The sequence below is a fragment of the Medicago sativa genome, chromosome 7, assembly GCF_051527215.1.
Source record: "Medicago sativa cultivar Bolivia chromosome 7, Bolivia_mono, whole genome shotgun sequence".
Taxonomy (NCBI): Eukaryota; Viridiplantae; Streptophyta; class Magnoliopsida; order Fabales; family Fabaceae; genus Medicago; species Medicago sativa.
Genome location: NC_140755.1, coordinates 53,974,160 through 54,002,136, shown reverse-complemented (window position 1 = coordinate 54,002,136; position 27,977 = coordinate 53,974,160). Strand labels below are relative to the sequence as shown.

At 35.5% G+C, this 27,977-nt stretch overlaps 4 protein-coding genes across 4 annotated transcripts; all 4 read left to right on the top strand.

Annotated features, from left to right (window-relative positions):
* Positions 1-1,151: 1,151 nt before the first annotated feature.
* On the top strand, positions 1,152-1,976 carry LOC146906798 (uncharacterized). Its single transcript, XM_085728961.1, has one exon. It carries the CDS (start codon positions 1,152-1,154, stop codon positions 1,974-1,976), a length of 825 nt encoding a protein of 274 aa, XP_085585087.1.
* A 17,270-nt stretch (positions 1,977-19,246) lies between these two features.
* On the top strand, positions 19,247-20,029 carry LOC146906797 (uncharacterized). Its single transcript, XM_085727153.1, has one exon. The coding sequence runs from the start codon at positions 19,247-19,249 to the stop codon at positions 20,027-20,029; it is 783 nt and encodes a 260-aa protein (XP_085583279.1).
* Positions 20,030-22,672: 2,643 nt separating this feature from the next.
* LOC146906796 (uncharacterized) lies at positions 22,673-23,455 on the top strand. The gene has a single exon (XM_085722605.1). It carries the CDS (start codon positions 22,673-22,675, stop codon positions 23,453-23,455), a length of 783 nt encoding a protein of 260 aa, XP_085578731.1.
* A 2,666-nt stretch (positions 23,456-26,121) lies between these two features.
* Positions 26,122-26,904, top strand: LOC146906795 (uncharacterized). Its single transcript, XM_085723378.1, has one exon. The coding sequence runs from the start codon at positions 26,122-26,124 to the stop codon at positions 26,902-26,904; it is 783 nt and encodes a 260-aa protein (XP_085579504.1).
* The last annotated feature ends 1,073 nt before the right edge of the window (positions 26,905-27,977 follow it).

Genomic DNA, 27,977 nt, shown 5'->3' with positions numbered 1-27,977 from the left:
CTACCCCCTTTAAACCTCGAACTAATGTTAAAGAAGGCTCATCAGAGATCATCACCGATGTTGTTCCTGTCACTACGGTCCCTAGTCCGATCCCAACAAAAAGCATAACTAAATTCTCAACAACCAAAAGAGGCAAGCCGCTGGCTGTAGGTAAGACCTCTAGCCCCTCTGTATCTGTTCCTGAACCCTTTAAAATTGCTAAAACTATTGAACCTAAGGTTGTCACATAGAAACCACACAATATGACTAGTCTTTATACTAACCCCATTGTTTCTGACACCATAACACATGTTAAGTCTGGTCCTGATGATATCATAGGTCAATGTAGTCTGAAAGAATTTGCAGATGATAAGTCTACCACAAATATTGATAAATCAGACCATGTGATGTCTCCTACTGAAAATGTCACATTTCCAAAAGATACAAACCTTATCCAACATGATGTTGTGCCTGATGTAACAACATTTATGGTCCAAACTATCTCTGTCCTCATACGACTGACCCATCTGAATCCAATGAGAAACCTGACGATGAATCAGATATTGATAAGAAAGATCAGTTTTCTGACAGTGATAAGGAAGAAGGTTCTGAGAGTAAGCAGAATATTTCTGAGAGTGAAGAAGAAAAAGATGATTCTATTGAGAAAATTGCATCTGCTCATAGCTTTGAAGATGAAGAGAAGAGTGTTTCCATCGATGATGAAAAGGTTGCTGAAGATGTTGTGAATCTAAGTGAAGAAGATGAAATACCTCTGGCTGAAATGACTGCTGCCAAAAGACTGAAAGATAGGAAAGGCAAGTATCATGGTTGAAAGTCAACCCACTAAAGATGCTAAAAAGAAGGTGCTTGTGGGACCTACTAAAAGCTGGAGTAAGGTCATCCCTTCTAATACAAATAAAAGGTCTCTAAAAAGAAAGGAAGTACCGTCCTCAAATTCTAAGTATGATGTTGAACACGATGTTCAGGACATCATGTCCTTATCCAAAAGGAGAACGTCTGGGAAGAATATTCCAGCAAATGTTCCTGAGACAGCTACAGATAATATATCCTTCTATCATGGGTCCAACGCTCTAAAATGGAAGTACATATGTCAAAGGAGATTGGCATTGAAAAGATAATTGGGAAAAGATGCACTAGAGCACGAGCAAATCATGAAACTCGTTGATAAAGCTGGATTAAAAAGAAGTGTTAGTGGCTTTGGCAATTGTTATGAAATGCTGGTGAAAGAATTCATAGTCAACATTCCTAAGGATTGTGATAATCCCCTAAGCACTGAGTACATAAAGGTATTTGTCCGAGGAAAGTGTGTAGAATTCTCCCCTGAGATAATTAATAGAGTTTTAAGCAGGAGTGAGGAAGAACATGCTAAAGTGGAAATCACCGATAATGATATTTGCAAGGAGATTACAGCAAATCAAGTCAAAAAATGGCCTATCAAAGGTAAGTTGGCCTCAAGCAAGTTAAGTGTGAAGTATGTCGTTCTCCACAAGGTAAGAGTTGCGAATTGGGTGCCAACCACCTCCACTTTTGCTACAGGTTTGGGAAGATTTATTTACATTGTAGGAACAAAAACTAACTTCAACTTTGGTTCATATGTCTTTGAGCAAACTATGAAGCATGCTCAAACATTTGCTATAAAGATGCTCATTGCCTTTCCGTCACTCATTTGTGCTATCATTCAAAACCAACATCTTGGAATCTTGGTAAGTTCTAATGTTGCAAGCAAGAGGGAATCCCCTCTTACTTTTCTCTATAAGCTTCTTACAGGGTCACATGTCCCAGACATTGTCCTAGCATCTGAACAAGAAGCTGCCAGCTCCACTACAAAAGAAGGTATCCTTGCTGAGCTTCAAGAAATGTCCAAAACCATGGAAGAAACAATCTGGTCCAGCACTGAAAGGAAAGCTAGTGTGGACAAGATGATCATGAGTCTGTCAGCACAAGCTAGTATGGATGCTGACAAAGAAAATTTATAAGTCGATAATTAGTTGGTTTTCAGTATGTAGTTTTATTAGATTTTATGTGTTTTTAATTACTTTCTAGAACTTTAGTGCTTCAAATTGTTTGTTATTTAATTTTAGGAACAAATGTTGTGAAAGATTTATTCTTGGAGCAAAAGAAAGGGGTTTTGGAGCATGGTTAAGGAATGGAAGGATCTAGAGCATGATTTGGGGCTGATTGAGGCCAAAAATATGAAGATCATATGCAAAAATATCAGGCATGGCCATTCCTGACAAATACCAGGTCGTGCGCCTTTGTTCAAACGTGCCTTTGAAGACCAGGGAGCTTGGCACGGTCCGTGCCTACACAAGCACGGCCGTGCGCGACCTCTAGCCTCCTTTTTGCTGTTTTGTATCAAAGACAGGCACTATCCGTGCCAAGCTGATCACGAACGTGCCAAGTTCCAGGCTGCTATTTTGTTATTTTTTTCACACCTAAAAGCCCTTGGGTTGCTTGCTATGTAATGTTTATCCCTTTTCTTAGGGCTTAACTTAGCTTTTGTTCTTGGGAATTTTCTGTGACAATTATTTCCATTAATCAAAGTTCTTGTTTTCTTGCTTTTTATTATTCTTTCTATTTACTTTCATGTTCTTCTTTTTAACCTCTATGTGTACGATGAACATGAGTGAGTAGACTTCTTTGTCTTGGGATCGTTGGATGAGTCTAATGACCTAATCCTATTTAAACCAAGCCTAGAACCCTAATTTTATGTAAACCTATTTTCTAATCTAATCTCACCGTTCTTAATTCTTATTTCAAATACTAACCGAAGTATCAAAAGAAGAAGGTTAGTATTGGACATGTGAGATTAGACAAGGTTTTCGGAACATGAGAATAGTCTAGAAAACCTTGAGACCTTAGAGTTTCGTCCTTAATGGGTTTCAACAACGATCAACCATGAGAATACGCGTGGTTGTTGTTGAAACACACTCATTGATTTCGAGAGAAACCTTGATATGCTTTAGAGAAACCGGTCTTTTGAAATAGGTCTAACATAAAATTAGTATATAGGTTTGGATTGTGAAAGATTGTCATTATGATAAACCAATGATGTCGAGGCTCTTTTTATTATCAATTTTATATCAATCAAAATCCCAACTTTTAAAACCCTAATCTTTCAGCTAATCTTAATTAAAAAGAGAATGAATTTGCAGTTGGAACGATACTTTTTTACTACTCTAGTAAAACCGTGCACTTGCGGATTTTACACATCAAAAATACTGACGGCAATACGAAGGATGTTGCAGATAAGGACACCAGTGACGAGGAGGATGAGGACACGAAAGGCAGTCCAGACTTTTAATTTTTTTTCTTTTGTTACTCCTTTATATTTATGGGCAATGCCTGGTCTGTAATATCTATACTTTATGTTATGTGCTTTAACAATATGCTGCTTTAGCTCTTTATGCATGATAGTTTGTCATAATTTATGGCTAAAAATAGGGAGTAGCTTATAATGGCAGATTTTCATTATGCATGTTGCTAAGGATTCATTGCTTGAGGGGGGAGCATAAATATTTTGATCTACCATTGAGGGGGAGCATTATCTGTTACTAGCCTGCTTATGCATGAATAGATATATGCTAGTATGTGCTTGATTGAAATGCATGTGGGTGTGTCCGTTCTGGTGATCTAATGTCTTACCAGATGCCCTGACATCTTGAGGATATGAGAAATTTATTTTTCCTCCGATGCATTACATGTGGGAGTTTATTTCTCCCTAGGCTGATCAATGAATGAGAATTTATTTCTCTTTGTGGAGTTCATTTCTCCTAAATACTTTCTGTGAGGATGGGTTCCATATTTAATCCGTTGTTGCGAACGCCTCTGATGTGCTAGATGATGTCTCAACATGTCCATCTATGAATTATTTTTAATTATGTTCCTCCTATAACAAAGAGAAAGAAGGTATGACCTTATGATCTTTCATTCTTTTGTTCATAATGCAAAGGTTGTTTTAGCCAAAAGTTGCCAAAGGGGGAGATTGTTAGTTTTTTGACATGTATTGACTGCATTTTGTTAAAACTTTAGTTATAGCAAGATGTAAGACATAATGTCTTAACATGTTGATACGACATCAGAGCGTGCCTTGATCTTCTTCTTGGAGATTCGCTTTTAATTGTGAAGATTTTCATAGAATATATAAATATTTGTATCACGGCAAGAGTTAACCAAGATAGCGTGGTTCTAGAAGCAGAGGAAGGTGGTTTGTGCTTATCTTAGTCCTTAAGAATCTTGTTGCAACATTTAAGGAAACATCCGATCTGCTTCAAATAACTTGTGATGAAATATCGAGATTTCAGCTGATCATTAGCCAAGACTTGCGCACCAGACCTATTCTGCATTCAGGCTATATAAACAGAGACAAAAGACCTAATTACTCATCGAAGGCGCAATTGAAAAAGAAGTCTTTTAGGGTTTTAGTCTTTGTGATTTGTGAACCATTCGGGTGTCATTTTGATACGAAAGCTGGACTGTCTTTGAGTTGTAACTTTTGAATCACTTGTAAGCTTTGGAGCAAGAGTGAATTCTGTCTTTCACGAAGTGTGTCTCCAATATCTTTAGCTATTAGGACGATCACTGGGTTGTGATTAAGAAGAAGTGAGTAAGGGATCTCATATCTAGGACTAGGTGAGTCTTAGGTAGAAATTGCACAAGTAGTGATTAAGTGAGAAGCTAGTAGACTGAGGGTTTTTAGGTATGAAATTCTAGTGCACTAGAATTATAATGGTTTATGTAATGTTCCAACACTGAGATACAGGTGGAATGTTGAGATTAATGTATAAATATTTAATTAGTGAAAAACAAACAGAACAAGGTAAAAGTAAAGGGCAGAAAAGTAAATGGCTCAGGAGATTTGTTAACCCAGTTCGGAGACCAACACACCTACTCTGGGGGCTACCAAGACAGGAAGGAAATCCACTAGTGTAGTCCTTGTTCTAAGTCCTCAGCAAACTCCAAGTTTACAACTTATCACCTTGGACCTACTCGTTTTGACTTCAACCTATGAAATCCTAGATCTGAGATCCCATCTTACTTCCACTCAATCACAAACCTTGTGATTATATGATTACAAACAAAATAATGAAAACACCTTCAAACACACACTAACTCCATGCTTCAAAGCTTAGGAGTAGTATACGCGCTTACAACTTAATAACACAATCCTATACTTGTATCAAAGTGATACAAGAAAGGCTCACAATTCACAATGACGGCTTGAATGAATGAATTAGGTTTTTTCGTCCTTGCATAAATACTGTGAAGCAGTACGGGCTGAATAAACTTGTTGGGTTTCAGATACACTACTGATCCAAGAGCTGATCCGCTTCACAAGAATCAGGAACAAACACAATCGATTACTAAAATGTCGAAACATCTTTAGGAACCACAAATACACATCCAAAGTTTCCTAATATATTGTCATTCCATTAGGAAATAATCACACAACTGATTTTGGACTAAAAGTACGCGTCTTGGCCAACAAGTAAATAGGCGTGGATTCCTTAAAAAAGATAAAGTGCGCGTTAATCATGGCACATAATCAGGGCACACTGAATCGTGTCAATATGTTGAAACATTGTATTTAACATCTTGCATGTATATTTGTTTTAGCAATAATGAGGCCAACATACAAATATCCAACAATCTCCCCCTTTGGCAAATTTTTGGCTAAAACAACCTAAGGCCATACAGTCAGAGTAGAGAGACACCACACATACATTTATTCAATCCACGTGAACACACAACCATGAAGAAAAGCACCACATCATACAGATAACTAAAGAGATACCACATACATATAGATCTTCAGTCAACAACATAATCAAACAGACATGAAGAAATATAATACATCTTCTAAAAACCATTTCTATATCTTCAAAAAAAATCTTCCAATGGAATGTAGCATATAAGAAAGAAACTGTGGAGTACCACTAAAGAGTATCAGAGACATGCAGCAGCGGAAACCGAAAATAACTTTGCCTGACAAAAAAAAACCAAAATGGAAAAATAAATTCCCATACACATAAGCAAAAATATACTTGGATGTTTCAACATTCAATTACACATCCTGCCATATAGATTAACACTGCCAATCATACTTTATAATATCACTCCCCCTAGAAGATGCAACCAAAGAGTGACTACTAATAAAATCTACAACTCCCCCTGAATACATGCATGCATAAGGAAAACTTCATAAGCAGATCATAAACAGATAGATGAGATGTTTCAACATCAGGCATAACATAGGCACAACATCAAGCATGCATACTACTAACATCTATTTACTCCCCCTTTTTAGCCCTTAAGACAAAAAAATATTTCTTCATGCATAAGTCACAGAAAGCACTAAAAGATAATAAAGTGTAGAATACCATAGGAATTACAGACCAAGGCACACTAGGTGCTCAAATATCCAGGGCATAGCCCATAAAAGAAAAGAAGAACCATAATCTAGAAAATACAAAAAGATAACAAAACAGTCCAAAGCATCAAGCAACATTAGAACTGTTGTCAGAAGCTTCCTCTCCATCCTCATTATCATCATCATCCGCTTCTTCTTCGTCACTTCCTGCCTGCCACCCTCATCAGTAAAATCTTATTTCTTTAAAGCATGGATCATCGGCTCAAACTGTGCCTTCCTTTCATCCAGCATTACGCATCTATGCTTCAGAGCAGCAACAATCTTCTTTCTAGACATAAGACTTGTGGCAGATGCATTTCCAGATGTTCCAACAATGTCTGGAACATGATGCTTACCTAACAGTTTGTAGTGCAAAGTGAGAGGAGATTCCCTCTTCTTAGGAACATCAGCAACAGTCTTAATATTATGACGTTGATCTAAAATAATGCTACATAGCAAGGTGGGGAAAGCTAAAGGAAATTTTACAGCATCTATCTTGGCATGCTTAACAGTTTGTTCAAAAATATAAATGCCAAAGTCCATCTTAGCTTTAGTGCCAACAACATAAATAAACTTACCCAGACCTGTTATAATGTCTGAGGAATGAGTGGTTGGGACCCAGTTAACATCTCTTATCCTGTTGAGGATGGAATACTTCACAGACAGCTTACCAGAGGAGATCTTTCCCTTCTTAGGCCATACCTTCAAATGGTTGGCAGTAATCTCCTGGTACATTTGATTGTCAGTCACCTTCAGCTCAGCAACATCAGCTTCCTCTATTCCTAAGAACTTGTTAATGATGTTGGGAGAAAAGTTGACGCATTCTCCTCTGACAAACTCCTTCCGAAATTCTTGGCTCAGAGGGTTGTCACAATCTTTGTAACACCCCGTTTTCCCAACGTGAAAATTTCATAATAAATTATCAGAGTAATTCACATAAACGGAATGCTACATCTCTTTATCATAAAATCTTAATAAAATAGATAATAATTTATCCTTCAAAAATTCATCAACATAATATTTAAAAAAACTTCGCAGCGGATTTAGTTTAACAATAGAAATAGTCTCGGCACGCAGGCCTCATCATAAAAGTCTCATAAATCTTAGTTCAATAATAATTCTTAAACTTCAAAAGCAATACTTAAAGGAACAGAAAATAGTATTAAAATCCCCATCCCGTTACGTATCAGAGCACCTAAGGACACAGTGAGAGATAGTCACCCACGACCGCAGCTAATCTTGATTACCTGCAAGTTACCCATACGAAGAGCAACATTTTCAAGCAGAAGGGGTGAGATTTCTCAAACAATGATATTAAGCTTATAAATCATAAATTACATTTAACAACACAAACATCTTATAATTTAACAACTATAATTAAATGCATAAACATCATCATTTATCTTAGCAAAATATCATCATATAGCAGTCACAGTCATCGTCACATATCATCATATTAAAAGACATCACAAAGTAATTCGTTAAAACATCACAACTTAACAACTTGACTTGACAATGCATCTAAACTCGACTATGCAACTCTTAACGTCTTAAATCATCTCGAATCAACATGAAATGCAAATGCATGTGGTACCATTATAGGGCATAAGCCCTCATCATCGTAGTTGAGCATAAATATACTCCTAGGGCATAAGCCCTCATCGTCGTGGTTGAGCAAAAGCTCCATCGTCGTGGTTGAGCAAAACCTCCAGGGCATCAAGCCCCCAACATAATTGAGCAAAAGCTCCAGGGCATCAAGCGCTCAACATAATTGAGCAAAAGCTCCAGGGCATCAAGCCCTCAACATAATTGAGCAAAAGCTCCAGGGCATCAAGCCCTCAACATAATTGAGCAAAAGCTCCAGGGCATAACCCCTCATCTTTAAATGAGTATGCATGGACTCAACATCTTACGTCTTAGAACTTCATGAACATCTTATAACTCCTTGACTTAGACTGACACTTACATCTTAAATAAGACTCAACAGTATGTAAATAAATTCATATCATATCAGCATCACAACATAACAGCATCAAAAGATAATCAACAACATCTTAAACATCGCATCAACATAAGCATCATAATTAACACATATAGTGCATAAATAACAATATCACATCTTTATATAACCCATCTTTAAATCACACATCTTCGAATAACACATCTTCAGATAATTCACATATTTACACTTCATTAAATAATTCATCAAATAATTCATTCAACACACATGATCAAATAATTCACAATTACAACTAGTCAAATAATTCATCAAATTACACTTCGTTAACTAACTCATCAATTATACCTCATCAAATATTTCATCAAAATCATATAAATAATTATAACGACACACCCAATAATTTAACGAATAGGTATCTCCCTAGAAGTCACCCAAATCTTTTCTCTCGCCTAATTATTATGCTACAAGGCTTTGGTTTCTATCTCCGGGACATAAAAACAAAGAAAATGAAGGTTTTCCAATGATGGTGAAGGTGCCAAATACATATAATATCATGCCTATCTATTTGGTCAAATTAAATCAATTAGTTTTCCGGAAAGAAATTAAAGTTGCCTGGAACTAATAATCTCTTAGTTCAAATTTAATCCATGCTGGAAAAGTAAAACACGTCTTTAGCAAGATAATTGAATTCAATCATGTTTATAATTGTTTCTTTAAAAAAAATGGAACATAATCTAATTGTTCCATGGCCTTATAGCTAGCGACATAACAAAACGAATTAGACCGATTCACCCTAATTGGCTCACACATATAAGAAGTTGTGATTCACGCTACTAATTTGTCCCACAAAACAGTATTGAGCATATATTCATCTAGGAGCACATAAGGTATTAAAATAAAAGTGGCAATCAAATATTGGTACTTAATTAGTCAAAAACATCAAAGTATATTTACACACAGACTACTACACGTTTGATGAAATCACGAGTAAAAGATGTGTCAATTATCGCAATGAATATCTCTTAATATAAATAAACATCCAGCAATTATATATGTATTAGCGATTCTAAAATTCATAGTCACGTAAGAGTATATCGACAGTTCATATATAAAACTAAATAATTCATTCTCATAAAATCTCTAATTTGAAAGAACTAGGTTTCATCAAAGTAAATAATACCTCATAAAAGAACATAAATCCATTAAAAGAACATGAAAAACAATGAAAAACAAAACTCTTCACTATCCATATGTTCATAAAACCCTTACGGTGAATATAGACTCCCCCCTTAAATCAAATCAACGTTTTTTTTATCACCTAATCATCAATTCTCACTCAAACCCTAATTCTCAAAATCTTACAAAACTCATCCTAAAACACGCTAGATGCAATCTTACCTTAGATTGTTTTTCTGAAATCAAAAGCAGTGTTCTTCGTTCCTAGGGTTCTCTCTCTCTGAGTTCTTCTCTTTCTCCAAAAAGCGGTTTAATGTAAAAACTCTTTCTAACCTAAGCTTCCTTATTTATAATACTAATCACTCTTCCTAAATCTATTTAGGCCCAATAACTTATTCTTATTTCTATTCTAACCTCCAATTCTACTTACACTAATAATTCTCATATTCTAATAAATAATAGAATAAAGCCACATAATAAAATACCAACACCTCACATATTTAAAATAAATCACATAAATAGACTCTAACTTAATAAAAATAATTAAATATCAAAGTGGGCGTTACAACTCTCCCCAACTTAAAATAATTTCGTCCTCAAAATTCAGAGCATAAGAGAAAATGAATTTAATTTGGCTTCAGCATCTTAAACCATATATGTCAAAATAGAACTTCAAACAATACACAAAAATCACATCAAAGTTAGTCAGTAAGACATGATCACATAATAAAACATAACTACTAACTAGAAAACATGACGGCGCGACACAACGACTTATCTACTTGGCCGGACGGACCGACCTGCTCTGATACCAATTGTAACACCCCGTTTTCCCAACGTGAAAATTTCATAATAAATTATCAGAGTAATTCACATAAACGGAATGCTACATCTCTTTATCATAAAATCTTAATAAAATAGATAATAATTTATCCTTCAAAAATTCATCAACATAATATTTAAAAAAACTTCGTAGCGGATTTAGTTTAACAATAGAAATAGTCTCGGCACGCAGGCCTCATCATAAAAGTCTCATAAATCTTAGTTCAATAATAATTCTTAAACTTCAAAAGCAATACTTAAAGGAACAGAAAATAGTATTAAAATCCACATCCCGTTACGTATCAGAGCACCTAAGGACACAGTGAGAGATAGTCACCCACGACCGCAGCTAATCTTGATTACCTGCAAGTTACCCATACGAAGAGCAACATTTTCAAGCAGAAGGGGTGAGATTTCTCAAACAATGATATTAAGCTTATAAATCATAAATTACATTTAACAACACAAACATCTTATAATTTAACAACTATAATTAAATGCATAAACATCATCATTTATCTTAGCAAAATATCATCACATAGCAGTCACAGTCATCGTCACATATCATCATATTAAAAGACATCACAAAGTAATTCGTTAAAACATCACAACTTAACAACTTGACTTGACAATGCATCTAAACTCGACTATGCAACTCTTAACGTCTTAAATCATCTCGAATCAACATGAAATGCAAATGCATGTGGTACCATTATAGGGCATAAGCCCTCATCATCGTAGTTGAGCATAAATATACTCCAAGGGCATAAGCCCTCATCGTCGTGGTTGAGCAAAAGCTCCATCGTCGTGGTTGAGCAAAAGCTCCAGGGCATCAAGCCCCCAACATAATTGAGCAAAAGCTCCAGGGCATCAAGCCCTCAACATAATTGAGCAAAAGCTCCAGGGCATAAGCCCTCATCTTTAAATGAGTATGCATGGACTCAACATCTTACGTCTTAGAACTTCATGAACATCTTATAACTCCTTGACTTAGACCGACACTTACATCTTAAATAAGACTCAACAGTATGTAAATACATTCATATCATATTAGCATCACAACATAACAGCATCAAATGATAATCAACAACATCTTAAACATCGCATCAACATAAGCATCATAATTAACACATATAGTGCATAAATAACAATATCACATCTTTATATAACCCATCTTTAAATCACACATCTTCATATAACACATCTTCAGATAATTCACATATTTACACTTCATTAAATAATTCATCAAATAATTCATTCAGCACACATGATCAAATAATTCACAATTACAACTAGTCAAATAATTCATCAAATTACACTTCGTTAACTAACTCATCAATTATACCTCATCAAATAATTCATCAAAATCATATAAATAATTATAACGACACACCCAATAATTGAACGAATAGGTATCTCCCTAGAAGTCACCCAAATCTTTTCTCTCGCCTAATTATTATGCTACAAGGCTTTGGTTTCTATCTCCGGGACATAAAAACAAAGAGAATGAAGGTTTTCCAATGATGGTGAAGGTGCCAAATACATATAATATCATGACTATCTATTTGGTCAAATTAAATCAATTAGTTTTCCGGAAAGAAATTAAAGTTGCCTCTGGAACTAATAATCTCTTAGTTCAAATTTAATCCATGCTGGAAAAGTAAAACACGTCTTTAGCAAGATAATTGAATTCAATCATGTTTATAATTGTTTCTTTAAAAAAATGGAACATAATCTAATTGTTCCATGGCCTTATAGCTAGCGACATAACAAAATGAATTAGACCGATTCACCCTAATTGGCTCACACATATAAGAAGTTGTGATTCACGCTACTAATTTGTCCCACAAAACAGTATTGAGCATATATTCATCAAGGAGCACATAAGGTATTAAAATAAAAGTGGCAATCAAATATTGGTACTTAATTAGTCAAAAACGTCAAAGTATATTTACACACAGACTACTACACGTTTGATGAAATCACGAGTACAAGATGTGTCAATTATCGCAATGAATATCTCTTAATATAAATAAACATCCAGCAATTATATATGTATTAGCGATTCTAAAATTCATAGTCACGTAAGAGTATATCGACAGTTCATATATAAAACTAAATAATTCATTCTCATAAAATCTCTAATTTGAAAGAACTAGGTTTCATCAAAGTAAATAATACCTCATAAAAGAACATGAATCCATTAAAAGAACATGAAAAACAATGAAAAACAAAACTATTCACTATCCATATGATCATAAAACCCTTACGGTGAATATAGACTCCCCCCTTAAATCAGTTCAACGTTTTTTTTATCACCTAATCATCAATTCTCACTCAAACCCTAATTCTCATAATCTTACAAAACTCATCCTAAAACACGTTAGATGCAATCTAATGATCTACAGACTTAATATTAGTGAAAATAGTCTCACCCTTACCTTAGATTATTTTTCTGAAATCAAAAGCAACGTTCTTCGTTCCTAGGGTTCTCTCTCTCTTAATTCTCCTCTTTCTCCAAAAAGCGGTTTAACGTAAAAACTCTTTCTAACCTAAGCTTCGTTATTTATAATACTAATCACTCTTCATAAATCTATTTAGGCCCAATAACTTATTCTTATTTCTATTCTAACCTCCAATTCTACTTACACTAATAATTCTCATATTCTAATAGATAATAGAATAAAGCCGCATAATAAAATACCAACACCTCACATATTTAAAATAAATCACATAAATAGACTCTAACTTAATAAAAATAATTAAATATCAAAGTGGGCGTTACAATCTTCAGGAATATTCACCAAAAACTCCTTCACCAGCTTCTCATAACAATCACCAAGATTGCAGACAGTCTTCAGAAGCCCAGCTTCCTTGATTAGCTTCAACACAGTGTCACACTTCAAGGCCTAATTTCCCGGCTCTCTCTCCAAGGCCAGCCTCCTATGAAAGATGAATTTCCACCTTTGATCATTTTCAGGTAGTGAAAAGACACCTTATCAATGGGTACATTGCCAACATTCTAAGAAATCTTCTTGCCTGCAGATTTCTTGGAAATAGAGGGAGTGATGTTTAGAACATCCTCCTCAACATCAAACTCAGTGTCACTTGAGGAAAGAGCCTTCCTCTTCTTTGATCTTCCAGGAGTAACCTTCACCTTACTCCACCCTTTCCTAGGTCCTACACCGGTAGTCTTTGTCCTTGTCTTGGGGGGTTTTCTGTTACAGAGGTATCACTTTTCCCTTTGGGAGTTTCAGACACAGAGGGAACACATTTCCCTTTGTTACTTCTCAATCTCTTGGCAACACCTTCACCAAAAGTCTGGATCAGGGGAATATCAAAATCAATGTCTTCAACATCAACCACATCATTTTCCTTCTCAATAGATTGTCCTTCTTCTTGGGTCACATTTCAGTCTCTTTAGCCTCTTCTGAGGGTGAATTAACAGCAGTATCACCATAATGAATTTTTTTCCAGAAGCTGTTTCAAAGCCAGACTCATCACCAACAATAGTTGCAGTATCATCAACCTGTTTGTCATGTTGTCCCAAGGATGTTCCAACATCCGGCCCAACATCCTCTTGAACTTCAGTCTTCTCAAGAGACTTTTTAGCAGTACAATCAACAACGTTGGTCTCAACAGCAGTACTCGGACCATCAACATCCATATTCTCAGCACTATCAATAGCAACATTTAAGTCCTCTAACCCTAATTTTTTAGCAGATTCGGGAACATCTGAAGTTAGGGTTTCATCAAGATTACCTTTTTCAAACTCAAAAATTGTAGTAGGAGGAGCGATCTTTGAGGTTGCTTCAGCATCAACATCCTTGGAATCTTTCACACAAGTGTCAACATTTGTTTCAACACCAGTAGACTCGAACGGGTTCTCCTTCACATAGAGGTCAGTCATGGTGAGAGGAATCTTCGAATCTCCCTTCTTTGACTTTGACGGTTTCTTCTTCTTTGTCGTAGACGAGGGTTTCCTTTTAGGTTTAGTGGGGGGAACCGTAGTGATGGGTTCGATCATCTTGTGGACATAGGAACCGATTTCTTGTGGTTCAGATACAATAGTTTCTTCAGATGCATGAATGTTTGATTTGCTCGACATGATGATGTAGTGTTTTTGGAGAACATTGATGATGATGTGAATACGAGAGGGTTGAGATGCGAGAGTGGGAAAAAGAAAGATGTTTTTGATCTTTGGAGAAGAGATAAAGAGAATGATGATTAGGTAGGGGTTATTGCGTGTTGTTGGCGGTTTTAGGCAAGTCAGAAATAATTGCCCTAAATTGGCGTGCAACAATGAATGGTGAAACGCACTCCTAAAACCAATTAACTGCTACAACTCCTTATGCAGACAAATTCCCAACTTTCCCCTCAACTTTTCAAACTGCCTAGCATCTAAGGCTTTGGTAAATATATCAGTTAATTGTTCCTTTGTAGCAACATGTTCAAGAGTCACTATATTTTCCTCGACAAGATCCCTGTTAAAGTGATGATGTATGTCAATGTGTTTAGTCCTGCTATATTGAATAGGGTTCATTGAAATATTGATTGCACTCAAATTATCAAAATGCAATGTTAGAACATCCTGTTCAACATTATACTCTTTCAACATCTGCTTCATCCACACTTGAGAACAACTGCTACTTGCTGCTATGTACTCAGCTTCAGTTGTGGATAGGGATATACAGTTTTGTTTCTTGCTAAACCATGAAATCAGATTATTTCCCAGAGAAAAAAAAAACATCCTCAAGAAGTATTTTTTCTATCATCTGCACTACCTGCCCAGTCAGCATCACAGTACCCAATTAACATTAAATTTTCACTATGGGAGTACAAAATTCTATAGTCAGTAGTGTTATTTATATACTTAAATATTCTCTTCACTTGAGTATGATGACTCATTTTTGTTTCAGCTTGGTATATGGCACACACTACTACAGCAAAGGTTATGTCTGGTCTGTTTACAGTAAGATAAAACATGCTTCCAATCATGCTCTTGTACATGCTTTGATCAACATCAACACCCTTTTCAGCTTTGGACAACTTCAAGTGAGTAGCTGCTAGAGTTCTTATATGACTTGTATTTTCCATACCAAACTTCTTCACTATATTCTTGGAATATTTACTCTGAGAGATAAAGATAGTGTCTTCCATCTACTTGACTTGAAGGCCAAGAAAATAAGTCAATTCTCCTACAAGACTCATCTCAAACTCTGACTGCATCTGTTGAACAAAATGTTGGACCATCTGGTTCGACATTCCACCAAAGACAATGTCATCAACATATATTTGTGCTACCATAAGTCTTCCATTTTCTTCTTTCACAAACAGAGTTTTATCTAATCCTCCTTTTCTGTAACCTTGATTAACTAGAACTCAGTAAGTCTTTCATATCGTGCCCTAGGTGCTTGTTTCAACCCATACAGAGCTTTCTTCAACTTGTAGACATGATTAGGAAACTTAGGATCTGTAAAACCCTTTGGCTTCTCAACATAAACTTCTTCATGTAAGTAACCATTTACAAAGTTACTTTTCACATCCATCTGAAAAAGTTTGAATTTTAGAATACAAGCCACTACCAAAAGTAACCTTATGGATTCCAATCTAGCACCAGGGGAAAAAGTTTCATCGAAATCAAGTCCCTCTACTTGAGTATAACCCTGAGCAACAAGTCTTGCCTTGTTTCTGGTCACAGTTCCATTTTCATCAGACTTGTTTTTGAAGATGAGAAAAACACAAGAAGGGGGGTTGAATTGTGTTTACTTTTTCTTCTCCTAAAACTGAATTCACTGTTCAGAACCTGATAGAGTTCAGCTTCTGAAGTAGTGATCAGAGATTAGTTGCAGCGGATAACTAGAGAGAGAGAGAGAGAGAGAGAGAGAGAGAGAGAGAGAGATAGATAGATAGAAGAAAGACACAAAGCAATTATACAGGTTCCTTCCACAAACTGGAAGTAGTCCTGTCCCCCTTGCACTTCCAAGGAGAGTTCACTAAAATCAATATCTGATTACAACTGCTCACTGCTCAAAATAGCAAGAGACTTCAAACTACTCAAGCACAACTTCAAGAGATTTCCTATGCTCAATAACAAAATCAAGAGACTTCTTATGCTCAAGCACAACTGCAAGAGACTTCTATTCAAACAATATTACAAAGAAAATGTTTGAGATTGAACACTTGATATACAATCAGTGGTGTTCACAATACAAATCAGATACAAACTCTTAAGACTCTAGAATTTCTAAGATATGAAGGTCTGAAAAGAAATTCTAAGTGAACTTTGTTGTGAAACAATTTCAGCAGAGGTTTGGCACTAGTAAAATTGTTGTAATAGTCTTGCCATTCTTCAGGTATTCACACCTTTATATAGAGGTGTGACAATAGATGTTTGAAATCTGCCAGCACATCAAATTAGAGTCGTTGTAGAAGCTTGATCAAATCACCAATGATTTGTTGCTTGATTTGGTTATTGTCCTATGAAGGAACAATTTCAAATCCATTTCAAGTATAAAGGAATACCAACGTAGTCACAGCTGTTGTCTAGTACTATTGCAGACATAAAACAGAGTAGTGAAGATAGCAGTTGTACAATTGTACTATTGTCCTTTTTCCTTCGCTCTTCAGTGGATAAGCATCCAATTCCTTCAAATTCCTCTAAATTAGCCGTTGCTCCAGGCTTCCATTCCTTCTGCGTACATAGGCATGAAAATAACAATATTTGACAAAATTTGAAGCTTCCAGTCTTACAGCTTCTGATGATCTTCAGAACCCCTGGTGACGTCAGCTTCTGGTAGACAACTTTTGATGAGAGTGCTTCTGATGACGTCAGTTTCTAATGATCTTTAGAACCTCTTGTCTTCAGAACCACTTTTCTTCAAATGCTTCCTTGCAACACATGCTTCCTTTTTGTAGATTTCATTGCTCTCATTTGTTCTTCAGAACCTATTCTTGAATTAAAGACACTAAATTTTTGTCTATGGTCATGCACACTTGAACAAATATTAGCATATCCAATTGAAAATTTTTAATACCTTGTTGTCATCAAAACTCAAAAGGGTAATGTTAAACACATTTTGTTCCAACAGTTTTTGTAAATCCATTTTGTCCCAATAACATTTATGCCTTCTAGTCTTGGAACCAAATCCCACACTTCACTTCTCTTGACCTGATTCAATTCCTCTTGCATTGCATCAATCCAGAATTCATCAGTGAGAGCTTCTTTAACATTCTTAGGTTCAAACTTGGACACAAAACATGTGTTAGAAATCACTTCATTGGATCTCCTTATGGTGATTCCTTGATCAAGATTCCCAATAATAAGTTCTTGAGGATGGTTCTTCTGAACTCTGATAAAAGGACACTTGTTGACACATGATCTGGCTCAGTTTCTCCTATATCAGATTCAGATTCATTCACAGTAATAGGTGCATATGTTTCCTGTGCGGATGTTTCAACATCTGGTTCAACATCAAGAACTATGTCTTCAGAAATATCATTTATCACAACATTGATAAATTCCATAGCTACCTTGGTTATGGAGTTGAATACTCTATATGAGATGTGATGACACTCTGTCATCATAGTTTTTGTTAGGCATTTTTATATCATTTTGGTCATATTCATTGCAATTCATGGAGTTACAAGCTACAAAAGGAGAAGAAATTGAAGTTTTCAAAAACTGAAAATCGGCCACCGATTTGGACAAATCGGCCATCGATTTTTGCTACAATTTGAGCCAAAATACTTCTGATAAAATCGGCCACCGATTTAGCAAATCGGGCGCCGATTTCACATTCGGCAGGACGCGTTTTTTCACATCGGTGGCCGATTTTATGGGCTCGGGAGCCGATTTTGAGTGGCCTATTTATAGAAAAGTGCGTTTCTGAATTAAGGGTTCACGTTTTTGGAGATTAAAAGGCATAGAAACACACAAGGAGAGATCTAGAGCAACATTGGAGGAGATTTGGAGTAAGAATCATTCATGAATTATTCTTGTAATCTTTCTTTTATCCCTTTCTCTTGTTTAATTGTTATGTGTAACTAAACCCTCCATTGTTGGGGATGAGTAACCATAGATGAACATGATTGTCATATGACCTAGTTCTTATTATTGATGAAACTCATTGAATTGCTTTTCTTATCTCTGTTCTTAATGCTTTTATTGATTGATCACCTTTAAATTGATTTACTGTTTATTTTGTGAAACGGAAGTGGAATTTATAAACGCTTTGAGATAAGAAATCCTTGCCTTTGTAATCTAGGAATAGATGCAAACCCTTGGAACCAATCGAGAATCCTTGTTCGTTCATGCTTAATTCTAATCTTAAAATTCACTAAGGAATTAGGTGTTTATTTTAGAATTAACGTTTCTGTCACTAAGGAATTAGGGCACAAATTTTATAGAGGATTCGGTAGCAATTAGATGAGTCGATTCAATAGCGATAATTAGGTTGTTAACATGAAATAGTCATCCAGTAAAACTCATCCCCAACACTTTTCCTTTATTAATTTGAACCACTTTACTTTGTTTAAATTTCATCATTGCGATAAAAACCAACTTCGTAACCTTTTGTTCGATTAAGTCCTAAATACAATTCAATAGTATAACGCGATCCTCGAGTTCGACACTCGGTCTTACCGATTTAAATTTACTACTTGAACGATTTCGTACACTTGCGAAATACGCTATCAAGTTTTTGGCGCCGTTGCCGGGGATTGCTAAATCACTGTTGAATTTTATTCTTGCTTAATTGAAATTTTTTTACTCTGCAATAAAATTTTTGTTTTTATTTTATTTTTATTTGTTAAATTTTCTAATGTCGAGTTCTAGTGATTTTTTTCTTCTCCGTTGAGATAACTAACCACCGCATAGTATGGAAGAATTTGATGATTATCTTCTTCTACAACTTTCGGAAGAAACTAAAACTTGTCTTCTAACTGCACAATGTCGTATATTGGAGGGGCAGATCATGAGAGATATATTTGAAAAGGACCTTCTTCGGTTTTTACCTCATAGATTTGATTTTTGTATAGAAGGGCATAAGAGTGACACTTTTGATTGTTATGTCCCACCACCAAAAGGTGAAGATCTATTGGTTTTGGAAGCACAAGATGAGTTTCTCATGGAAAAAATTAATTGGGAGCAAATGCTACCTATTCAAATTCTTCCCAACGAATCATATGACAGGAAATTTCACATCAAGAATATTTTGATTGAATTCATGAATAATAATCAAGGTTCAATTGAAAGATTTGAGAGTCAACGTGAAAGGTTATTTGAGCAATTGGTTGAGTTTGAGAAGCTGAAGATTGAAGATAAATTCAGTGTTGTGGAAAAGAAAGAAGATGAGGGGGAATCGGTAAACATTAAGGATGGTTTTGTTGGTAAGGAAACTCAAAAGTCCCAACTTTGGAGAGATTTAGGTGTCCAACCAAAAATTCCTCAACAAAACATTTCTCCAATTTTTTTTAGCAACAAGGCAAGGAAAAGGGAAGAGATTGATGAAGTCCTAGATGCCATTTATGCCTTGTTCATTGTTCTCCACTTGAAAATGATATGGAAGCAACATCATCTATTGCTCATGTTCATGGAGTTATTACCCAACAAAAGGAAGAAGAAGGATGATGTGTTCTTTGTATCATATATGCCACCTTAACAGTGGTTGATGCGTCAAGCTAATGACATTAAAAAAGCGCTTCGTGGGAGGCAACCCACGTCAGTAAGCAATTTTCTAGTTTTTTTTTTGTTATGTCAGTTATTTTCTTCTGTACTTTGCTTCAGTTGTATTTGAGTCAAACTTGAGTAGTGTCTTGGTGCTTATGGATTTGTTCCCCTATTTTGTAATGCATCTGCATTTGTTTATTATTAATGAATTCACTTTTCTTGAAATATACCAGTTTAGTAACAAAGATTCCGCCAATGGTTTGTCAAAAGTTCAAAGGAGGTGGTTGCTTGATTGGATCTTTCAATGGGAAGTGTACGGCCGGACGGAATGCTTAAGTAGACACAACTTCCAGAAACCTCATCTTGTAAGGTCATAGCCAAATTTTATTTTTCAATTTTTACAAATATGAGTGTTTCCATGTGAATGCTATTTCTAGGGCTTTCCATTTTTCTCTGCTATTGATTGGTTATATTGTGTGCACACTAAGGAAAATTGCTTGTACCTTGAGCCTTTGAAGCCAACCTGAGTTTATATTGAATTATTCCTTTGTTTAAGCCAAGTTGAGCCATTAGGATTAGACCCCTTGTTTCGGTGACGAACCACATTACAAGCCTAGAGACCATAGGATTATCCCAATAATTTTGTTGGAGTTAGGCATAGTTTGTGTTTCAATGTTATAAAAAATTCAAGTTTGGGGTTGCTCATGGAACTAGCAACACTCTAAGTTTGGGGTAGGGGTACTAGAGAATTGAAGATCATCTTGTGTTGTCTTATAAAAAAAAAATTTGCAAAAAAGCATGTTGAAAATAAGATGGAACGTCAAAAATTCAGCTCAAAAAAAATGAATGAATGCATAATGGCAACAAGTGATCAGTTGTTTATATTTAATGTTGATGATCTCTAGTCCCTGAAAATTGTTGTGGTATAAACTTTGTTTTTCAATTTTTAGAACCGTAGGATGATGCTTAACTCCAAGTCATTTTTCTTGAGCCTACTTTCCAAATTATCCCACCTCGAACCTAAGCCCCGTTATAACCGAAAAGGTCCTTAAAAGTGTGTGCATGATATTAACTTTGATTGATGCTTAGAAACTTTTCAAGTCTTGGTAATATAGTAGTTTGCATGTCGACTGTGTGAACCTTGTTTCAATATTGTTGCGAGAAGTTGTGGATTGGATGTGTTGCCAAGCAAGTTAGCTCATCAATTGCTAACAAAGAAGTGAACTTTTGACATGACCCTTGGTGGAGTAAGTGTTATTTTACTGTTATTTTTCATTTTTAGTGTGTTCCTTGAGGACAAGCAACGATGCAAGTTTGGGGTTGTGATGACACTCTGTCATCTTAGTTTTTCTTAGGCATTTTTATATCATTTTGGTCATATTCATTGCAATTCATGGAGTTACAAGCTACAAAAGGAGAAGAAATTGAAGTTTTCAAAAACTGAAAATCGGCCACCGATTTGGACAAATCGGCCACCGATTTTTGCTGCAGTTTGAGCCAAAATACTTCTGATAAAATCGGCCACCAATTTAGCAAATCGGACGCCGATTTCACATTCGGCAGGACGCGTTTTTTCACATCGGTGGCCGATTTTATGGGCTCGGGAGCCGATTTTGAGTGGCCTATTTATAGAAAAGTGTGTTTCTGAATTAAGGGTTCACGTTTTTGGAGATTAAAAGGCATAGAAACACACAAGGAGAGATCTAGAGCAACATTGGAGGAGATTTTGAGCAAGAATCATTCATGAATTATTCTTGTAATCTTTCTTTTATCCCTTTCTCTTGTTTAATTGTTATGTGTAACTAAACCCTCCATTGTTGGGGATGAGTAACCCTAGATGAACATGATTGTCATATGACCTAGTTCTTATTATTGATGAAACTCATTGAATTGCTTTTCTTATCTCTGTTCTTAATGCTTTTATTGATTGATCACCTTTAAATTGATTTACTGTTTATTTTGTGAAACGGAAGTGGAATTTATAAACGCTTTGAGATAAGAAATCCTTGCCTTTGTAATCTAGGAATAGATGCAAACCCTTGGAACCAATCGAGAATCCTTGTTCGTTCATGCTTAATTCTAATCTTAAAATTCACTAAGGAATTAGGTGTTTATTTTAGAATTAACGTTTCTGTCACTAAGGAATTAGGGCACAAATTTTATAGAGGATTCGTTAGCAATTAGATGAGTCGATTCAATAGCGATAATTAGGTTGTTAACATGAAATAGTCATCCAGTAAAACTCATCCCCAACACTTTTCTTTTATTAATTTGAACCACTTTACTTTGTTTAAATTTCATCATTGCGATAAAAACCAACTTCGTAACCTTTTGTTCGATTAAGTCCTAAATACAATTCAATAGTATAACGCGATCCTCGAGTTCGACACTCGGTCTTACCGATTTAAATTTACTACTTGAACGATTTCGTACACTTGCGAAATACGACATCAAGTTTTTGGCGCCGTTGTCGGGGATTGCTAAATCACTGTTGAATTTTATTCTTGCTTAATTGAAATTTTTTTGCTCTGCAATAAAATTTTGGTTTTTATTTTATTTTTATTTGTTAAATTTTCTAATGTCGAGTTCTAGTGATTTTTTTCTTCTCCGTTGAGATAACTAACCACCGCATAGTATGGAAGAATTTGATGATTATCTTCTTCTACAACTTTCGGAAGAAACTAAAACTTGTCTTCTAACTGCACAATGTCGTATATTGGAGGGGCAGATCATGAGAGATACATTTGAAAAGGACCTTCTTCGGTTTTTACCTCATAGATTTGATTTTTGTATAGAAGGGCATAAGAGTGACACTTTTGATTGTTATGTCCCACCACCAAAAGGTGAAGATCTATTGGTTTTGGAAGCACAAGATGAGTTTCTCATGGAAAAAATTAATTGGGAGCAAATGCTACCTATTCAAATTCTTCCCAACGAATCATATGACAGGAAATTTCACATCAAGAATATTTTGATTGAATTCATGAATAATAATCAAGGTTCAATTGAAAGATTTGAGAGTCAATGTGAATGGTTATTTGAGCAAGTGGTTGAGTTTGAGAAGCTGAAGATTGAAGATAAATTCAGTGTTGTGGAAAAGAAAGAAGATGAGGGGGAATCGGTAAACATTAAGGATGGTCTTGTTGGTAAGGAAACTCAAAAGTCCCAACTTTGGAGAGATTTAGGTGTCCAACCAAAAATTCCTCAACAAAACATTTCTCCAATTTTTTTTAGCAACAAGGCAGGGAAAAGGGAAGAGATTGATGAAGTCCTAGATGCCATTTATGCCTTGTTCATTGTTCTCCACTTGAAAATGATATGGAAGCAACATCATCTATTGCTCATGTTCATGGAGTTATTACCCAACAAAAGGAAGAAGAAGGATGATGTGTTCTTTGTATCATATATGTCACCTTAACAGTGGTTGATGCGTCAAGCTAATGACATTAAAAAAGCGCTTCGTGGGAGGCAACCCACGTTAGTAAGCAATTTTCTAGTTTTTTTTTTTTATGTCAGTTATTTTCTTCTGTACTTTGCTTCAGTTGTATTTGAGTCAAACTTGAGTAGTGTCTTGGTGCTTATGGATTTGTTCCCCTATTTTGTAATGCATATGCGTTTGTTTATTATTAATGAATTCACTTTTCTTGAAATATACCAGTTTAGTAACAAAGATTCCGCCAATGGTTTGTCAAAAGTTCAAAGGAGGTGGTTGCTTGATTGGATCTTTCAATGGGAAGTGTACGGCCGGACGGAATGCTTAAGTAGACACAACTTCCAGAAACCTCATCTTGTAAGGTCATAGCCAAATTTTATTTTTCAATTTTTACAAATATGAGTGTTTCCATGTGAATGCTATTTCTAGGGCTTTCCATTTTTCTCTGCTATTGATTGGTTATATTGTGTACACACTAAGGAAAATTGCTTGTACCTTGAGCCTTTGAAGCCAACCTGAGTTTATATTGAATTATTCCTTTGTTTAAGCCAAGTTGAGCCATTAGGATTAGACCCCTTGTTTCGGTGACGAACCACATTACAAGCCTAGAGACTATAGGATTATCCCAATAATTTTGTTGGAGTTAGGCATAGTTTGTGTTTCAATGTTATAAAAAATTCAAGTTTGGGGTTGCTCATGGAACTAGCAACACTCTAAGTTTGGGGTAGGGGTACTAGAGAATTGAAGATCATCTTGTGTTGTCTTATAAAAAAAAAAATTTGCAAAAAAGCATGTTGAAAATAAGATGTAACGTCAAAAATTCAGCTCAAAAAAAAAATGAATGAATGCATAATGGCAACAAGTGATCAGTTGTTTATATTTAATGTTGATGATCTCTAGTCCCTGAAAATTGTTGTGGTATAAACTTTGTTTTTCAATTTTTAGAACCGTAGGATGATGCTTAACTCCAAGTCATTTTTCTTGAGCCTACTTTCCAAATTATCCCACCTCGAACCTAAGCCCCGTTATAACCGAAAAGGTCCTTAAAAGTGTGTGCATGATATTAACTTTGATTGATGCTTAGAAACTTTTCAAGTCTTGGTAATATAGTAGTTTGCATGTCGACTGTGTGAACCTTGTTTCAATATTGTTGCGAGAAGTTGTGGATTGGATGTGTTGCCAAGCAAGTTAGCTCATCAATTGCTAACAAAGAAGTGAACTTTTGACATGACCCTTGGTGGAGTAAGTGTTATTTTACTGTTATTTTTCATTTTTAGTGTGTTCCTTGAGGACAAGCAACGATGCAAGTTTGGGGTTGTGATGACACTCTGTCATCTTAGTTTTTCTTAGGCATTTTTATATCATTTTGGTCATATTCATTGCAATTCATGGAGTTACAAGCTACAAAAGGAGAAGAAATTGAAGTTTTCAAAAACTGAAAATCGGCCACCGATTTGGACAAATCGGCCACCGATTTGGACAAATCGGCCACCGATTTTTGCTGCAGTTTGAGCCAAAATACTTCTGATAAAATCGGCCACCGATTTAGCAAATCGGGCGCCGATTTCACATTCGGCAGGACGCGTTTTTTCACATCGGTGGCCGATTTTATGGGCTCGGGAGCCGATTTTGAGTGGCCTATTTATAGAAAAGTGTGTTTCTGAATTAAGGGTTCACGTTTTTGGAGATTAAAAGGCATAGAAACACACAAGGAGAGATCTAGAGCAACATTGGAGGAGATTTTGAGCAAGAATCATTCATGAATTATTCTTGTAATCTTTCTTTTATCCCTTTCTCTTGTTTAATTGTTATGTGTAACTAAACCCTCCATTGTTGGGGATGAGTAACCCTAGATGAACATGATTGTCATATGACCTAGTTCTTATTATTGATGAAACTCATTGAATTGCTTTTCTTATCTCTGTTCTTAATGCTTTTATTGATTGATCACCTTTAAATTGATTTACTGTTTATTTTGTGAAACGGAAGTGGAATTTATAAACGCTTTGAGATAAGAAATCCTTGCCTTTGTAATCTAGGAATAGATGCAAACCCTTGGAACCAATCGAGAATCCTTGTTCGTTCATGCTTAATTCTAATCTTAAAATTCACTAAGGAATTAGGTGTTTATTTTAGAATTAACGTTTCTGTCACTAAGGAATTAGGGCACAAATTTTATAGAGGATTCGGTAGCAATTAGATGAGTCGATTCAATAGCGATAATTAGGTTGTTAACATGAAATAGTCATCCAGTAAAACTCATCCCCAACACTTTTCTTTTATTAATTTGAACCACTTTACTTTGTTTAAATTTCATCATTGCGATAAAAACCAACTTCGTAACCTTTTGTTCGATTAAGTCCTAAATACAATTCAATAGTATAACGCGATCCTCGAGTTCGACACTCGGTCTTACCGATTTAAATTTACTACTTGAACGATTTCGTACACTTGCGAAATACGACATCAAGTTTTTGGCGCCGTTGCCGGGGATTGCTAAATCACTGTTGAATTTTATTCTTGCTTAATTGAAATTTTTTTGCTCTGCAATAAAATTTTGGTTTTTATTTTATTTTTATTTGTTAAATTTTCTAATGTCGAGTTCTAGTGATTTTTTTCTTCTCCGTTGAGATAACTAACCACCGCATAGTATGGAAGAATTTGATGATTATCTTCTTCTACAACTTTCGGAAGAAACTAAAACTTGTCTTCTAACTGCACAGTGTCGTATATTGGAGGGGCAGATCATGAGAGATACATTTGAAAAGGACCTTCTTCGGTTTTTACCTCATAGATTTGATTTTTGTATAGAAGGGCATAAGAGTGACACTTTTGATTGTTATGTCCCACCACCAAAAGGTGAAGATCTATTGGTTTTGGAAGCACAAGATGAGTTTCTCATGGAAAAAATTAATTGGGAGCAAATGCTACCTATTCAAATTCTTCCCAACGAATCATATGACAGGAAATTTCACATCAAGAATATTTTGATTGAATTCATGAATAATAATCAAGGTTCAATTGAAAGATTTGAGAGTCAATGTGAATGGTTATTTGAGCAAGTGGTTGAGTTTGAGAAGCTGAAGATTGAAGATAAATTCAGTGTTGTGGAAAAGAAAGAAGATGAGGGGGAATCGGTAAACATTAAGGATGGTCTTGTTGGTAAGGAAACTCAAAAGTCCCAACTTTGGAGAGATTTAGGTGTCCAACCAAAAATTCCTCAACAAAACATTTCTCCAATTTTTTTTAGCAACAAGGCAGGGAAAAGGGAAGAGATTGATGAAGTCCTAGATGCCATTTATGCCTTGTTCATTGTTCTCCACTTGAAAATGATATGGAAGCAACATCATCTATTGCTCATGTTCATGGAGTTATTACCCAACAAAAGGAAGAAGAAGGATGATGTGTTCTTTGTATCATATATGTCACCTTAACAGTGGTTGATGCGTCAAGCTAATGACATTAAAAAAGCGCTTCGTGGGAGGCAACCCACGTCAGTAAGCAATTTTCTAGTTTTTTTTTTGTTATGTCAGTTATTTTCTTCTGTAATTTGCTTCAGTTGTATTTGAGTCAAACTTGAGTAGTGTCTTGGTGCTTATGGATTTGTTCCCCTATTTTGTAATGCATATGCGTTTGTTTATTATTAATGAATTCACTTTTCTTGAAATATACCAGTTTAGTAACAAAGATTCCGCCAATGGTTTGTCAAAAGTTCAAAGGAGGTGGTTGCTTGATTGGATCTTTCAATGGGAAGTGTACGGCCGGACGGAATGCTTAAGTAGACACAACTTCCAGAAACCTCATCTTGTAAGGTCATAGCCAAATTTTATTTTTCAATTTTTACAAATATGAGTGTTTCCTTGTGAATGCTATTTCTAGGGCTTTCCATTTTTCTCTGCTATTGATTGGTTATATTGTGTACACACTAAGGAAAATTGCTTGTACCTTGAGCCTTTGAAGCCAACCTGAGTTTATATTGAATTATTCCTTTGTTTAAGCCAAGTTGAGCCATTAGGATTAGACCCCTTGTTTCGGTGACGAACCACATTACAAGCCTAGAGACCATAGGATTATCCCAATAATTTTGTTGGAGTTAGGCATAGTTTGTGTTTCAATGTTATAAAAAATTCAAGTTTGGGGTTGCTCATGGAACTAGCAACACTCTAAGTTTGGGGTAGGGGTACTAGAGAATTGAAGATCATCTTGTGTTGTCTTATAAAAAAAAAATTTTTGCAAAAAAGCATGTTGAAAATAAGATGGAACGTCAAAAATTCAGCTCAAAAAAAATGAATGAATGCATAATGGCAACAAGTGATCAGTTGTTTTTATTTAATGTTGATGATCTCTAGTCCCTGAAAATTGTTGTGGTATAAACTTTGTTTTTCAATTTTTAGAACCGTAGGATGATGCTTAACTCCAAGTCATTTTTCTTGAGCCTACTTTCCAAATTATCCCACCTCGAACCTAAGCCCCGTTATAACCGAAAAGGTCCTTAAAAGTGTGTGCA